The sequence below is a fragment of the Cetorhinus maximus genome, unplaced genomic scaffold (assembly GCF_964194155.1).
Source record: "Cetorhinus maximus unplaced genomic scaffold, sCetMax3.hap1.1 HAP1_SCAFFOLD_3877, whole genome shotgun sequence".
Classification (NCBI taxonomy): Eukaryota; Metazoa; Chordata; class Chondrichthyes; order Lamniformes; family Cetorhinidae; genus Cetorhinus; species Cetorhinus maximus.
The window spans coordinates 7501-21908 of record NW_027599783.1 but is presented as its reverse complement, the minus strand read 5'-3'; the positions used below and the strand labels follow the sequence as shown (position 1 = coordinate 21908).

The 14408-nt window shown below is 54.3% G+C and overlaps 1 protein-coding gene across 1 annotated transcript in view; it reads left to right on the top strand.

Annotated features, from left to right (window-relative positions):
• The first annotated feature begins 3798 nt into the window (after positions 1-3798).
• LOC144678248 (epithelial sodium channel subunit alpha-like) overlaps positions 3799-14408 on the top strand; it is a 13417-nt gene continuing 2807 nt past the window's right edge. The window contains 8 exon segments of the mRNA XM_078538101.1: positions 3799-4124; positions 4859-5162; positions 5766-5956; positions 9843-9946; positions 10637-10800; positions 11817-11915; positions 12674-12791; positions 13557-13635. Of these exon segments, the coding sequence (XP_078394227.1) occupies positions 3805-4124; positions 4859-5162; positions 5766-5956; positions 9843-9946; positions 10637-10800; positions 11817-11915; positions 12674-12791; positions 13557-13635 (1379 nt within the window). The 5' untranslated portion in view covers positions 3799-3804.

Here is a 14408-nt window from a genome sequence, read left to right as displayed (position 1 = left end):
AGAGAGAGGGAGTGAGACAGGGAGAGAGAGAGAGAGAGACTGAGCGAGATAGAGACAGAGAGAGAGAGAGAGAGAGAGAGAGACAGAGACAGAGAGAGAGAGACAGACAGAGAGAGCAACAGAGACAGAGAGAGTCTCCCTTGTCTCTATCCCTCTGTCTCTCTCTCTCTGTCTCTCTCTCTCTCTCTCAGTCTTTCTCTCTCTCTGTCTCCCTGTCTCCCTGTCTCGCTCAGTCTTTCTCTCTGTCTCTCTCTCTCTGTCTCTATCTCTCTCAGTCTCTTTCTCTCTCTCTCTCTCCCTGTCTCTCTCTCTCTCTCTCCCTGTCTCGCTCTCTCTCTCTCTCTCTCTCTGTTCTGGGTGTCCAGTTAGCCCTGGTTCATTTCCAGCTCCTTAAACCCAACCAGCAAATAAACCAGATCAAAGTCAGGAACAGAACAGCCCAGGGAGAGAACAGGTGAGATACAGAGAGAGAGACAGAGAGAGAGAGAGACAGAGAGAGAGACAGACAGACAGAGACTGAGAGAGAGACAGAAAGAGAGAGAGAGACAGAGAGAGAGAGAGAGAGAGACAGAGATAGAGACAGTGAGAGAGAGACAGAGATAGAGACAGTGAGAGAGAGACAGAGAGAGAGACAGTGAGAGAGACAGTGAGAGAGACAGGGAGCGAGACAGGGAGCAAGACGGACAATGAGAGAACGAGACAGAGACAGAGAGAGAGAGAGACTGGGAGGGAGAATGGGAGAGAGACGGACAGAGAGAGGGAGAGAGAGAGCGAGAGACAGAGAGAGGAATAGAGGGAGATTGAGAGAGAGAGTGGGACAGAGACAGACCGAGAGAGAGAGAAAGCCTCTGTCTATTCCCTCCCTCTCTCTCTGATTCTTTCCCTGTCCCTCCTCGGTCTCTCTCTCCCTATCTCTCCCTCTCTTTCGCTCTTTGTTTCTCTTGCTCTGTCTATCTCTCCCTGTCACCTTCACTCTCTCTCTCTCTTTTGCTGTTTCTCTCTCTCACCTTTCTCTTTCTAAATCTCTATCCCTCTCTGTCTCTCTCTGTCCCTCCCTCTCTGACTCTCTCCCTGCCTCTCTCTGTTTGTTTCTCTCTGTCCCTCATTCTCTGACTCTCTCTCTCCCTGTCTCATTCTGTTTGTCTCTCTCTCTGTCCCTCCCTCTCTGACTCTCTCTCTCCCTGTCTCTCTCTCTCTCCCTGTCTCTCTCTCTCCCTGTCTCTCTCTCTCCCTGTCTCTCTCTCTAACTCACTCTCTGTAACTCACTCTCTCTCTGTCTCTCTCTCTCTAACTCTCTCTCTCTCGCTCTGTCTCCCTCTCTCTCTGCCTGTCTCTCTATCTCACTATTTCTCTCTTTCTCTCTCTATCTCTCTCTGTCACTCCCTCTCTCTCTCTCTCACTCACTGTCACTTTGAATATCCCTCCCTCTCGCTATTTCTCTCTTCCTGTCTCTCTCTCTTGAACTCTCTTGCTCTCTGTTACTTTCAATCTCTCTCTTGCTCTGTTTCTGTCTCTCTCTTTCTCCCTCCCTCTCACTGTCTCTCTTTCTGTCTGTCTCTCTCTCTCTGTCTCTGTCACTCTCTCTCTCTCTCTCTTTCTCTCTCAGACGCTCTCTCTCTCTAACTCTCGCTCTCTGTCACTTTCAATCTCTCTCTCTCTCACTGTTTCTTTCTATCTCTCTCTCTCTGTCTCTCTCTAACTCTCTCTCTCTGTCTCCCTCTCCGTCCATCTGTCTCTCCGTCTCTCGCTGTCCCTCTCTCTTTCTCTCTCTCTCTCCGACTCTCTCTCTGTCTCTCCCTCTCTCTCTCTAACTCTCTCTCTCTCTAACTCTCTCTCTCTCTAACTCTCTCTCCCTGTCTCTCTCTGTCTGTCTGTCTGTCTCTCTCTCTCTCTCTAACTCTCTCTCTGTCTCTCCCTGTCTCTGCCTCTGTCTCTCTCTAACTCTCTCTTCCTGTCTCTCTCTCTCTCTGTCTCTCTCTCTCTGTCTCTCTCTCTGTCTCTTTCTCTCTGTCTCTCCCTGTCTCTGCCTTTGTCTCTGTCTCTCTCCCTGTCTCTCTCTCTCTGTCTCTCTCTCTAACTCTCTCCTTAACTCACTCTCTGTAACTCACTCTCTGTCTCTCTCTCTAACTCTCTCTCTCTCTGTCTCCCTCTTTCTCTTTGCCTGTCTCTCTATCTCACTATTTCTCTCTCTATCTCTCTCTCTGTCACTCCCTCTCTCTCTCTCTCTCACTCACTGTCACTTTGAATATCCCTCCCTCTCGCTGTTTCTCTCTCCCTGTCTCTCTCTTTCTCCCTCCCTCTCACTCTGTCTCTCTTTCTGTCTGTCTCTCTCTCTCTCTGTCCCTCTCTCTCTCTGTCTCTGCCTCTGTCTCTCTCTCTCTGTCACTCTCACTCTCTGTCTCTCTCTCTTTCTCTCTCAGACGCTCTCTCTCTCTAACTCTCGCTCTCTGTCACTTTCAATCTCTCTCTCTCAGTTTCTTTCTATCTCTCTCTCTCACTCTGTCTCTCTCTAACTCTCTCTCTCTGTCTCTCTCCGTCTATCTGTCTCTCCCTGTCTCTCTCTCTGTGTCTCTCTCTCTCTCTCCGACTCTCTCTCCGACTCTCTCTCCGACTCTCTCTCTGTCTCTCCCTCTCTCTGTCTCTCCCTCTCTCCCTAACTCTCTCTCCCTAACTCTCTCTCTGCCTCTCTCTCTCTGTCTCTCTCTCTCTCTGTATCTGCCTCTCTCTCTCTCTCTCTCTCTGTCTCTCTCCCTGTCTCTGCCTCTCTCTCTGTCTCTCTCTCTCTCTCTAACTCTCTCTCTCTCTCCCTGTCTCTGCCTCTGTCTCTAACTCTCTCTCTCTGTCTCTCTCTCTCTCTCTGTCTCTCTCTCTCTCTCTCTCTCTCTCTGTCTCTCTCTCTCTGTCTCTCTCTCTCTGTCTCTCTCTCTCTGTCTCTCTCTCTCTGTCTCTCCCTGTCTCTGCCTTTGTCTCTGTCTCTCTCCCTGTCTCTCTCTCTCTGTCTCTCTCTCTAACTCTCTCCTTAACTCACTCTCTGTAACTCACTCTCTGTCTCTCTCTCTAACTCTCTCTCTCTCTGTCTCCCTCTTTCTCTTTGCCTGTCTCTCTATCTCACTATTTCTCTCTTTCTCTCTCTATCTCTCTCTGTCACTCCCTCTCTCTCTCTCTCACTCACTGTCACTTTGAATATCCCTCCCTCTCGCTGTTTCTCTCTCCCTGTCTCTCTCTTTCTCCCTCCCTCTCACTCTGTCTCTCTTTCTGTCTGTCTCTCTCTCTCTCTGTCTCTCTCTCTCTCTGTCTCTGCCTCTGTCTCTCTCTCTCTGTCACTCTCACTCTCTGTCTCTCTCTCTCTTTCTCTCTCAGACGCTCTCTCTCTCTAACTCTCGCTCTCTGTCACTTTCAATCTCTCTCAGTTTCTTTCTATCTCTCTCTCTCACTCTGTCTCTCTCTAACTCTCTCTCTCTGTCTCTCTCCGTCCATCTGTCTCTCCCTGTCTCTCTCTCTGTGTCTCTCTCTCTCTCTCTCCGACTCTCTCTCCGACTCTCTCTCTGTCTCTCCCTCTCTCTGTCTCTCCCTCTCTGCCTCTCTCTCTCTCTAACTCTCTCTCTCTGTCTCTCTCTCTCTCTGTCTCTGCCTCTCTCTCTCTCTCTCTGTCTCTCCCTGTCTCTGCCTCTGTCTCTAACTCTCTCTCTCTGTCTCTCTCTCTCTCTCTGTGTGTCTCTCTCTCTCTCTCTCTGTCTCTCTGTCTCTCTCTCTCGCCCTCTGTCTAACTCTCTCTCCCTCTCTGCCCTTTTACAGATTGCCGGAATGACGGACAAACAGGAGGCAGGCGAGGAGGAGGGTGGCGAGGGCTGGTTTGAGTTCCCTCGCACCTACCGGGAGCTCCTGCTCTTCTTCTGCAGCAACACGACCGTGCACGGAGCTGTGAGACTCATCTGCTCCGAACGCAATCGGATGAAGACGAGCTTCTGGGCAGCGGTGCTGGCCCTCAGCGTGGGAGTAATGTACTGGCAATTCGGAATCATCTTCCAGCAGTACTGACAGTTCCCAGTGAGCATCCAACTGAGCGTGGACACCAGGACACTGAAATTCCCGGCAGTCACCATCTGTACACTCAACCCCTACAGGTAACTCTCCCTCTACACCGTCCCCATCAAACACTCCCAGGACAGGTACAGCACGGGGTTAGATACAGAGTAAAGCTCCCTCTACACTGTCCCCATCAAACACTCCCAGGACAGGTACAGCACAGGGTTAGATACAGAGTAAAGCTCCCTCTACACCCTCTCCATCAAACACTCCCAGGACAGGCACAGCACGGGGTTAGATACAGAGTAAAGCTCCCTCTACACTGTCCCCATCAAACACTCCCAGGACAGGTACAGCACAGGGTTAGATACAGAGTAAAGCTCCCTCTACACCCTCTCCATCAAACACTCCCAGGACAGGCACAGCACGGGGTTAGATACAGAGTAAAGCTCCCTCTACACTGTCCCCATCAAACACTCCCAGGACAGGTACAGCACAGGGTTAGATACAGAGTAAAGCTCCCTCTACACTGTCCCCATCAAACACTCCCAGGACAGGTACAGCACGGGGTTAGATACAGAGTAAAGCTCCCTCTACACTGTCCCCATCAAACACTCCCAGGACAGGTACAGCACGGGGTTAGATACAGAGTAAATCTCCCTCTACACTGTCCCCATCAAACACTCCCAGGACAGGTACAGCACGGGGTTAGATACAGAGTAAAGCTCCCTCTACACCGTCCCCATCAAACACTCCCAGGACAGGTACAGCACGGGGTTAGATAGAGAGTAAATCTCCCTCCTCTCTGACCCGAGTTTTCCTTTAATTCCAGATACAAGGCTGTTCGGAACGACCTGCATGAGCTGGACCAGTTGACCGAGGAGGCCCTCTACGCCCTCTACGGCTACAAGCGCCCCTCCCCAGGGTCCGGCCCTCCCCCCGCCCCCTCCCCCCGGCGGCGGGACGCCTTCCCGCCCCGGCTGGGGCTGCGGCTGATCGACCTGGGCAGGCGGCGCGGCCCGGCGCTCGAGATCAGCCCCCGGCGCGCCCCGGCGACCAACGCCAGCAGCCGCGGGGCCTGGCTGCACAACCCGCCCCTGAGCAGGAACAGCTCCTGGAAGATCGGCTTCGAGCTGGTGAGTCACGGGGGGGGGTGAGGGGGGCCGGACTGCGCGGGTGCCCCGGTTGGTTTTGAGGAGATCGGTGGGGGCTGGGAGCCGGTGGGTGGGGATATGATGTTCTGTCAGAGGAGCTGGTATGAAGCGTCGCCAGCTTGGGTGAAATTTTCACCGGCTATTCGACTGGGTGGGCCGGCGCCTGCCCCTCGTTTCTACCTCCCCCTGGAGGTGGCTGCGCGTCGGGACGATTCGAATTCTGACCCGTCGGGCGGGTGGCGCCCGCTCCGTCCGATCTGACAGCTTGGGTGAAATTTTCACCGGCTATTCGACTGGGTGGGCCGGCGCCTGCCCCTCGTTTCTACCTCCCCCTGGAGGTGGCTGCGCGTCGGGACGATTCAAATTCTGACCCCATCGGGCGGGTGGCGCCCGCTCCGTCCGATCTGACAGCTTGGGTGAAATTTTCACCGGCTATTCGACTGGGTGGGCCGGCGCCTGCCCCTCGTTTCTACCTCCCCCTGGAGGTGGCTGCGCGTCGGGACGGTTTGAATTCTGACCCCGTCGGACGGGTGGTCTGATTTCGGGTTCGCTCTGATCCTGTTCCCCTTCCCCCCCTCTCCCCAGTGTAACGAGACCGGAGGCGACTGCTTCTACAACTGGCACTCGTCCGGGGTGGACGCGGTGCGCGAGTGGTACACCTTCCACTACGTCAACGTGATGGCCCGGGTCCCCAGGGTGCCGGGACCCCTGGCCGAGGCTCACTTCGCCGACTTCATCTTTGACTGCAAGTTCAACGGCTGGTCGTGTGGGAAGAGGTGAGCGAGGGGGCACTGTCGGGGTGGGGGAGGGGACTAGCGAGGGAGAGGGAGCGGGGGGGAGAAAGAGAGGGTGAGGGTGAGAGAGTCAGAGAGGAGGAGTGAGAGAGAGAGAGACAGAGAGAGAGAGAGACAGAGAGAGAGAGTGAGACAGAGAGAGAGAGACAGAGAGAGAGAGAGAGACAGAGAGAGATAGAAATAATGAGGGAGAGAGACACAGAGAGAGACCGAGACGGAGAGAGAATGAGAGAGAAACAGAGAGAGATAGAGAGAGAGATAGAGATAATGAGAGAGAGACAGAGAGAGAGACAGAGATGGAGAGAGAATGAGAGAGAGACAGAGAGAGAGATAGAAATAATGAGGGAGACACAGAGAGAGACAGACAGAGAGAGAATGAGAGAGAAGCAGAGAGAGATAGCGAGAGAGAGATAGAGATAATGAGAGACAGACAGAGTCAGAGAGAGAGAGTGAGGGAGACAGGGAGAGAGACAGAGGGAGAGACAGACAGACAGACAGAGCAATAGAAAGAGAGAGGGAGAGAAAGACAATCAGCGAGAGAGAGAGAGACAGACAGGCAGAGAGAGAGAGTGTGTGTGAGAGAGAGATAGAGAGATAGCGATAGAGAGACATAGAAAGAGACAGAGAGAGAGGATGAGGGAGAAACAGAGTAAGAGATACAAAGAGACAGAGAGAGTGAGAGAATGAGAGAGAGGGAGACAGGAAGAGAGAGGGAAACAGAGAGAGAGCGAGTGAGAATGAGAGACAGACAGAGAGACAGAGTGAGATGGACAGGGAGAGAGACAGAGAGAGAGGCAGAGAGCGCGATAGAAAGGGAGAGGGAGGGAAAGACAGTCAGAGAGAGAGAGACAGACAGACAGACAGACAGAGATCAAGGGAGAGAGAGAGAGAGACAGACAGAGAGATAGCGATAGAGAGACAGTGACAGAGAAAGAGTGAGACAGAGAGACAGAGACAGAGTTAGAGATGGAGAGAGACAGACAGACAGACAGGGAGAGAGGCTGCATGACAGACAGAAACAGAGAAAGAGATAGAGCAAGACAGAGACAGAGAGAGACAGAAAGAGACAGAGAGAGAGAAAGAGAGAGAGGGAGATGTAGGTTAAGTGTCTGGCACATAAAGGGTTAATGTGGGACTGTGCACAGTACCGCCCACACAGTGATCTAAGAGAACACATGACTCGCACCCGGGGCTCAGTGCCGGGTTAGACCGAGACGTGTGTAGAAGCAAGCATGGAGACAGCTCACAGCCTGGACCTATACTGTACCTCTGTGTGCAGTTTCTCGTCATCCATAAATACTGACCCTTGAATCATCCAAGACTCTGAATTCCTTAACGAACCCGCCCAACGTCACCCAGCTCCGTGCAACATGGTGGCAGCGATTCAGACAACTCAGAACCTCGCCGAGACCACCGCCCCGCCTAAGGGAAAACAAAAATCCTGGAAGCCTGAAGGAAAATAAAATAAATCAAGAAGAGCTCAAGAAGCAGAGAGGGGCAGGTGGAAATTGCCAGAGAAATGCTCCAAAGAAAGGCTTGGAAGCTGAAGGCGGAACTTGGAATCCTCGCTGCAGCGGGAGAATCCACCCAATCGCGTGGAAGTGTGGCTTCAATACCGAGAGGGAGGGGGTTGAGCAACAAATTTACAATTCCTGGACAGCGCAAGTCCGGCTAGCACAGGAAAACCCTTTGGGAAGGTGTGTACGGCGGCGCCATCTTGGATTTCCAGAACGGTTCCACGAGCTGAAAATATTAATGAGGGATCAGAAATCTGCCCTCCCAAGTCCATTTGGACTCATCTGAGGCCCAGATCAACAAGCAAATTGGGGACTTTCGGAGAAATTGACCCCTTGGATACATGATTGCTTCAAGTCTGGACCGATAGCAGGACAGAAGATGAACAGGTCACCACATTGCTATATTCGGTGGGCCCTGCAGCCGACGATATAACAGCTCGACAGGGAAGTGGCACATACCCTGCAAAAAATGCTTTAAAATCATTCGAAGCTCCTTTTAACCTCAGCAGTAACTAGAAGGGCTAAATGCAAGGAACGCCGTCCGGCAGCCAGGGGAACTGGTCGACCCCCTTCAACGACGAGCCGCAGGAGACGGCGATTAGGGCGGAGCTGAAACCCGAGCTAGTCAGGGGTAGAATAATTGTGGGTGCGGCGGAGGGCGCGCTCCCAGACGGGCTTCATGCGGAGGAGGATCTGAGGCCTCGGAAAAGGGTGCCCAGGTTGTCAGGCGCGGGCCGAGGGGCCTCTGGCGACGAGGGGCGGACTCGCCACTCGAACGGGCCGGAAGGGGTCCGATTTCCGGTCCCAGGCATGATCCCGGAGCCATGGGCGAGCGCTCCCGCTGAGCACCCAGGGAGCATGTCGGCCTCCAAGCAACAAAAGAAATCACAAGGTAGCTCCAAGAGAAAAATGTAGATGGCGCCCGGACACTTCGCCCGCTCCCCTCCAAGCGTCAGGGGTCGACGGGCCCCACGAACTGCGCCGTCAATGCGCTCGATCGCCCGCTTCATCCTCGTACGACCGCCGAGCGAAATACCGCGCAACGGGACGTCTCCTCACACGGTTTTACGCCCCTCCCCCGCCCACCCACCGCCGTGCGGGTTGGGCCCGCCGAGGCCACGGAGCAGACGCCGCGACTGCCCAGCCGGCAGCGACAGTGCCGCCCGCGCCGAGCCGGGACCGGGCACCCCTTGATGGCCCCAGCGGCCAAACAAGCAAAGGTGACCTCGTGACCAAGTCGCCTCCCGGTCCCCCTGCACCAACCCCCCTGCCCACCCTGGCGGGAAGAGTGAAGGCAGGGAGGAAGAAGGGAAAGTGGCACCTTAGAGGGGGCGAGCCCCAGAGTCCACCCGGCCCCTAATTAATGGGGTTCAATCAGCACCCCCCAACCCCCTCTTCTGCCACTACAAGCGGGGGGTTCGACGGAGAGCGACTCAATGTCATGGAAAGAAAAAAGGCGGCCAGATGTCAGAACAGCCTCTGATTCAATGAAAGTTTCCCTGCCCTGTCAGAGACAAGCAGTCTCTCCCCCCACCCCCGGCCTAACCCCTCGACAGCAGAGTGGACCACGATCTGAAGGGGTGCTGTGGCCTCGAGACCCCCTCAGCCTATGAACTCAGCGGACATGATGGGGGCAGATGGGGGAAGCACCAATGGTGTAACTCCGCGGGGTAAACTGACACAGCTTGTAAAAACGAGGAGTAAAAACTTAGGGGGAGGTGTAGTATAAGGGTGTGGAATATAAAGGATCAACGTGGGACTGAGTGCAGTAGCGCCAACACGATTATGGAAGGGAACACATGACCCGACAGGGGTCACTGTCAGGTTGGACAGAGACGTGTGTAGAAGCAAGCGTGGAGAAACAGAGTGCTACGTAAATAGGTTAAAGCAGTAACTAATGAACCATCTGCGACAATGAATAACTTAACACGACCAACTTAACTACACCCAAATTCTTAGAACAAGAGAGGCAGAGAGAGATGAGAGACTGAGAGAGACAGAGAGAGAGAGAGAGGGGGACAGAGGGAGAGACAGAGAGAGAGGGGGGGAGAGAGAGAGACAGAGAGACAGAGAGAGAGACAGAGAGAGACAGAGACAGAGAGAGAGAGACAGGGAGATAGAGACAGAGAGAGAGACAGAGACAAAGAGAGACGAGAGACACAGAGAGAGAGACAGAGAGAGAGAGACGGAGAGAGAGAGAGACAGAGAGAGAGAGAGACGGAGAGAGAGAGAGACGGAGAGAGAGAGAGACGGAGAGAGAGAGACAGAGAGAGAGGGAGAGAGAGAGGGGGAGAGGGAAGGAAAGGGGGTCTGATTCCTCTTTGTATCTCACTCACTCCCTCTAATTTCAGTAACTATACAACATTTAATCATCCAATCTATGGCAACTGTTACACGTTTAATGGCATTAACAGCAGCTACCAGTGGCAGACTTCAAAAGCTGGGAAAGATAACGGTAAGAGAGACAAAATCAAGAGTATAGCTCCCTCTACACCGTCCCCATCAGACACTCCCAGGAGAAGTACAGCACGGGGTTAGATACAGAGTAAAGCTCCCTCTACACCGTCCCCAACAAACACTCCCAGGACAGGTACAGCACGGGGTTAGATACAGAGTAAAGCTCCCTCCACATTGTCCCCATCAAACATTCCCAGGACAGGTACAGCACGGGGTTAGATAGAGATTAAAGCTCCCTCTATACTGTCCCCATCAAACACTCCCAGGACAGGTACAGCACGGGGTTAGATACAGAGTAAAGCTCCCTCTACACCGTCCCCATCAAACACTCCCAGGACAGGTACAGCACGGGGTTAGATACAGAGTAAAGCTCCCTCCACACCGTCCACATCAAACACTCCCAGGACAGTAACAGCACGGGGTTAGATACAGAGTAAAGCTCCCTCTACACCGTCCACATCAAACACTCCCAGGACAGTAACAGCACGGGGTTAGATACAGAGTAAAGCTCCCTCTACACTGTCCCCATCAAACACTCCCAGGACAGGCACAGCACGGGGTTAGATACAGAGGAAAGCTCCCTCTACACCGTCCCCATCAAACACTCCCAGGACAGGTACAGCACGGGGTTAGATACAGAGTAAAGCGCCCTCTACACTGCCAGTCTTGCCTGTGATCTCTTCTCCAGGCCTGTGTCTGCTGGTGAAGACCCAGCAGAATGATTATATCCCCCTGCTCTCCACTGATGCTGGTGCTCGGGTGATGGTTCATGAGCCGAATAAAGCCCCATTCATGGAGGACGGAGGCTTTGATATTCGACCGGGTGTGGAAACATCCATTAGCATGAGGAAGGTCAGTAACAGAGACCTGAGAAAGAGGGAGGGACCACTCTCCCTCTCTCTCTCTTTGAATCTCTCCTCTCTCTCTCTCTGTCTCTCTCTCTCTTTGAAACTCTCCTCTCTCTCTCTTTGAATCTCTCCTCTCTCTTTCTGTGTATCTCTTTCTCGCTCTCCCCTCTCTCTTTCTGACTCTCCTCCCTTCCTCTTTCTCTCTCTGTTTCTGTTCCTCTCCCTCTCTTTCTCTTCCTGTCTCCTTCTCTGTCTGTCTCTCTCTCTGCCTCTACGTCTCTCTCTTTCTGTCTCTCTCCCTCTCTCTCTCTCCCTCTCTCTGTCTCTCTCCCTCTCTCTCTGTCTTTCTATCTCTCTCCCTCTCTCTCTGTCTTTCTGTCTCTCTTAATCTGTCTCTGTTTCTCTTTGTCTCTCTCCCTCTTTCTGTCCCTTTCTGCCTCTCCCCCCTTCTCTCTCTGCCTCTATCTCTGTCTCTCTCCCTCTCACTCTGTGTCTCTCCCTCTCCCTGTCTCCCTTGCTCTCTCTGTCTCTCTCTCTCTCTGACTCTTTCTGTCTCTCTCTCTCTGTCTGTCTCTCTCTCTCTCTGACTCTGTCTCTCTCTCTCTGTCTCTCTCCCTCTGTCTTTCTCTCTTCCTCACTCCCTCTCTCTGTCTCTCTCTTTCTCTCCCTCCCTGTCTCTCTCTGTCTCTCTCTGACTCTCTCTGTCTGTCTCTCTCTCTCTCTCTGTCTCTCTCTCTGTCTCTCTCTCTCTCCCTCTGTCTTTCTCTCTTCCTCACTCCCTCTCTCTGTCTCTCTCTCTCTCTCTGTCTCTCTCTCTCTGTCTCTCTCTCTGTCTCTCTCTCTCTCTCTCCCTCTGTCTTTCTCTCTCTCTCTGTCTCTCTCACTCTCTCTCTGTCTCTCTCTCTCTGTCTCTCTCTATTCCTGTCTGTCTCTCTCTCCCTTTCACTGCTCTTGACGCCAGTCTATCCTCCCGGTGTGATTAGTCACCCCAGCCTCTGCCCATCCTGTGTTCTGCTGCAGGAGGAGGTGATTCGCCTGGGAGGTGACTACAGCGACTGCACGCAGGACGGGAGCGAGATTGGGGTGCCAAACCTCTACATGTCTGACTACACCCAGCAGGTAATGCGGGGCTGGAGGAGGCTTGGTGCCAGCAGGGGGAGTGACCCTCAAAGACAGGGCCGGCCTGCAGCAGCAGGGAGCTCACCTTCATTGTCGATCCTTGTGGGCTGCAGGCTCTCTGGCCTGTTACTGAGGCTGATGTGTGGACTCCTCAGGTTCTCAGGCCTGTTGCTCACTTTGATGCTTGTAGGCCTGAGGCCCTTGGCCTGTTGTTAGGGTTGATGACTGTAGGCCTGAGGCCCTTGGCCTGTAGTTAGGGTTGATGACTGTAGGCCTGAGGCCCTTGGCCTGTTGCTGTGGTTGACCTACATAGGCCTTAGGTTCTCAGGCCTGTTGCTCAAGTTGATGATCATAGGCCTCAGGCTCTTGACCTGTTGCTAGGGTTGATGATTGTAGGCATCGGGCTCTCTGGCCTGTTGTTAAGGTTGGCACCTGGAGGCCTCAGGCTCTTGGGCCTTTGCTCAAGGGTGCGCTTGTATGCCTCAGGCTTGTGGCCGGTTGCTTAATATCTATAGGCCTTAGGGTCTCAGGCCTGTTGCACAGGCTGACGTATCTAGGTCTTAGACTCTATACCTGTTGCAAGGGTTGACATTTAGGCCCCAAGCCCTTGGCCTGTTGTTCAGGCTGACATAGGTAGGCCTCAGGCTCTCGGGCCTGGTGTTGAGGCCTCTCGGCTTGCGTTAACCCGGGCTGCTCCCTCTATCCCTCCACCCCAGTTCTGACTCTTTTCTCTCTCTGGCTCTCTCCCTTCTCTTTAGGCCTGTGTTCGATCCTGCTTCCAGATCACCATGGTCTCTCGCTGCGGCTGTGCCTACTACTTCTACCCACGACCCCCTGGGGCTGAGTACTGCAACTACAACAAGCACACCGCCTGGGGTAAGTCACGGACTGACACTGGCTCTGGGGCCTGTTTCTAAGGCTGAGTTGAGTAGGCCACAGGCTCTGGGGCCTGTAGCCAAGGCTGATTTGAGCAGACCGCAGGCTCTAGGGCCTGTAACTAAGGCTGAGTTGAGTTGGAAGCAGGCTCTGGGGCCTGTAGCTAAGGCTATGAGTAGGCTACAGGTTCTAGGACCTGTGGCTTAAGCTGCTTTGAGTAGGCCACAGGCTCTGGGGCCTGTAGCTAAGGCTGATTTGAGTATGCCACATGCTCTGGGGCCTGTAACTAAAGCTGATTTGAGTAGGCTGCAGACACTGGGGCCTGTAGCTAAGGCAGAGATATTTAGGCTGCAGGCCCTGGGGCCTGTAACGAAGGCTGATTCGAGTAGGCTGCAGGTTTTGGGGCCTGTAGCTAAGGCTGAGTTGAGTAGGCCGCAGGCTTTGGGGCCTGTAGCTAAGGCTGAATTGAGTAGGCCGCAGGCTCTGGGGCCTGTAGCTAAGGCTGAGATGAGTAGGCTCCAGGCTCTGGGGCCTGTAGCTAAGGCTGATTTGAATAGGCAACAGGTCCTGGGGCCTGTAGCTAAGGCAGAGTTGAGTAGGTCGCAGGCTCTGGGGCCTGTAGCTAAGGCTCAGGTGAGTAGGCCGGAGGTTCGCCAGCCTATTGCTGAGGCTGATGTGGCTTCTGGCTGCAGATTCTCGGTTGTGTTAATCTGAATAATATTCCGAGTTGCCCCCTTCCCTCCATTCCCACTCCTCCACTTCCAGGACATTGCTACTATCGGTTATCCAAAGAATTCTCCGCAGACGTCCTGGGCTGTTTCAGAACATGTCAGAAACCGTGCCAGTGAGTACAAACTGCATTCGCCCTCAGTGCGGTCTCCTTCCAACTAGCGAGGGAGCGCCGCACTGTCGGAGGGTCAGTACTGAGGGAGCGCCGCACTGTCGGAGGGTCAGTGCTGAGGGAGCGCCGCACTGTCGGAGGGTCAGTGCTGAGGGAGCGCCGCACTGTCGGAGGGTCAGTGCTGAGGGAGCGCCGCACTGTCGGAGGGTCAGTGCTGAGGGAGCGCCGCACTGTCGGAGGGTCAGTGCTGAGGGAGCGCCGCACTGTCGGAGGGTCAGTGCTGAGGGAGCGCCGCACTGTCGGAGGGTCAGTGCTGAGGGAGCGCCACACTGTCGGAGAATCAGTGCTGAGGGAGCGCCGCACTGTCGGAGGGTAATTGCTGAGGGAGCGCCGCGCTGTCGGAGGGTCAGTACTGAGGGAGAGCCGCACTGTCGGAGGGTCAGTGCTGAGGGAGCGCCGCACTGTCGGAGAGTCAGTACTGAGGGAGAGCCGCACTGTCGGAGGGTCAATGCTGAGGGAGAGCCGCACTGTCGGAGGGTCAGTGCTGAGGGAGCGCCACACTATCGGAGGGTCAGTACTGAGGGAGCACCGCACTGTCGGAGGGTAATTGCTGAGGGAGCGCCGCACTGTCGGAGAGTCAGTACTGAGGGAGAGCCGCACTGTCGGAGGGTCAGTGCTGAGGGAGCGCCGCACTGTCGGAGGGTCAGTGCTGAGGGAGCGCCACACTATCGGAGGGTCAGTACTGAGGGAGCACCGCACTGTCGGAGGGTAATTGC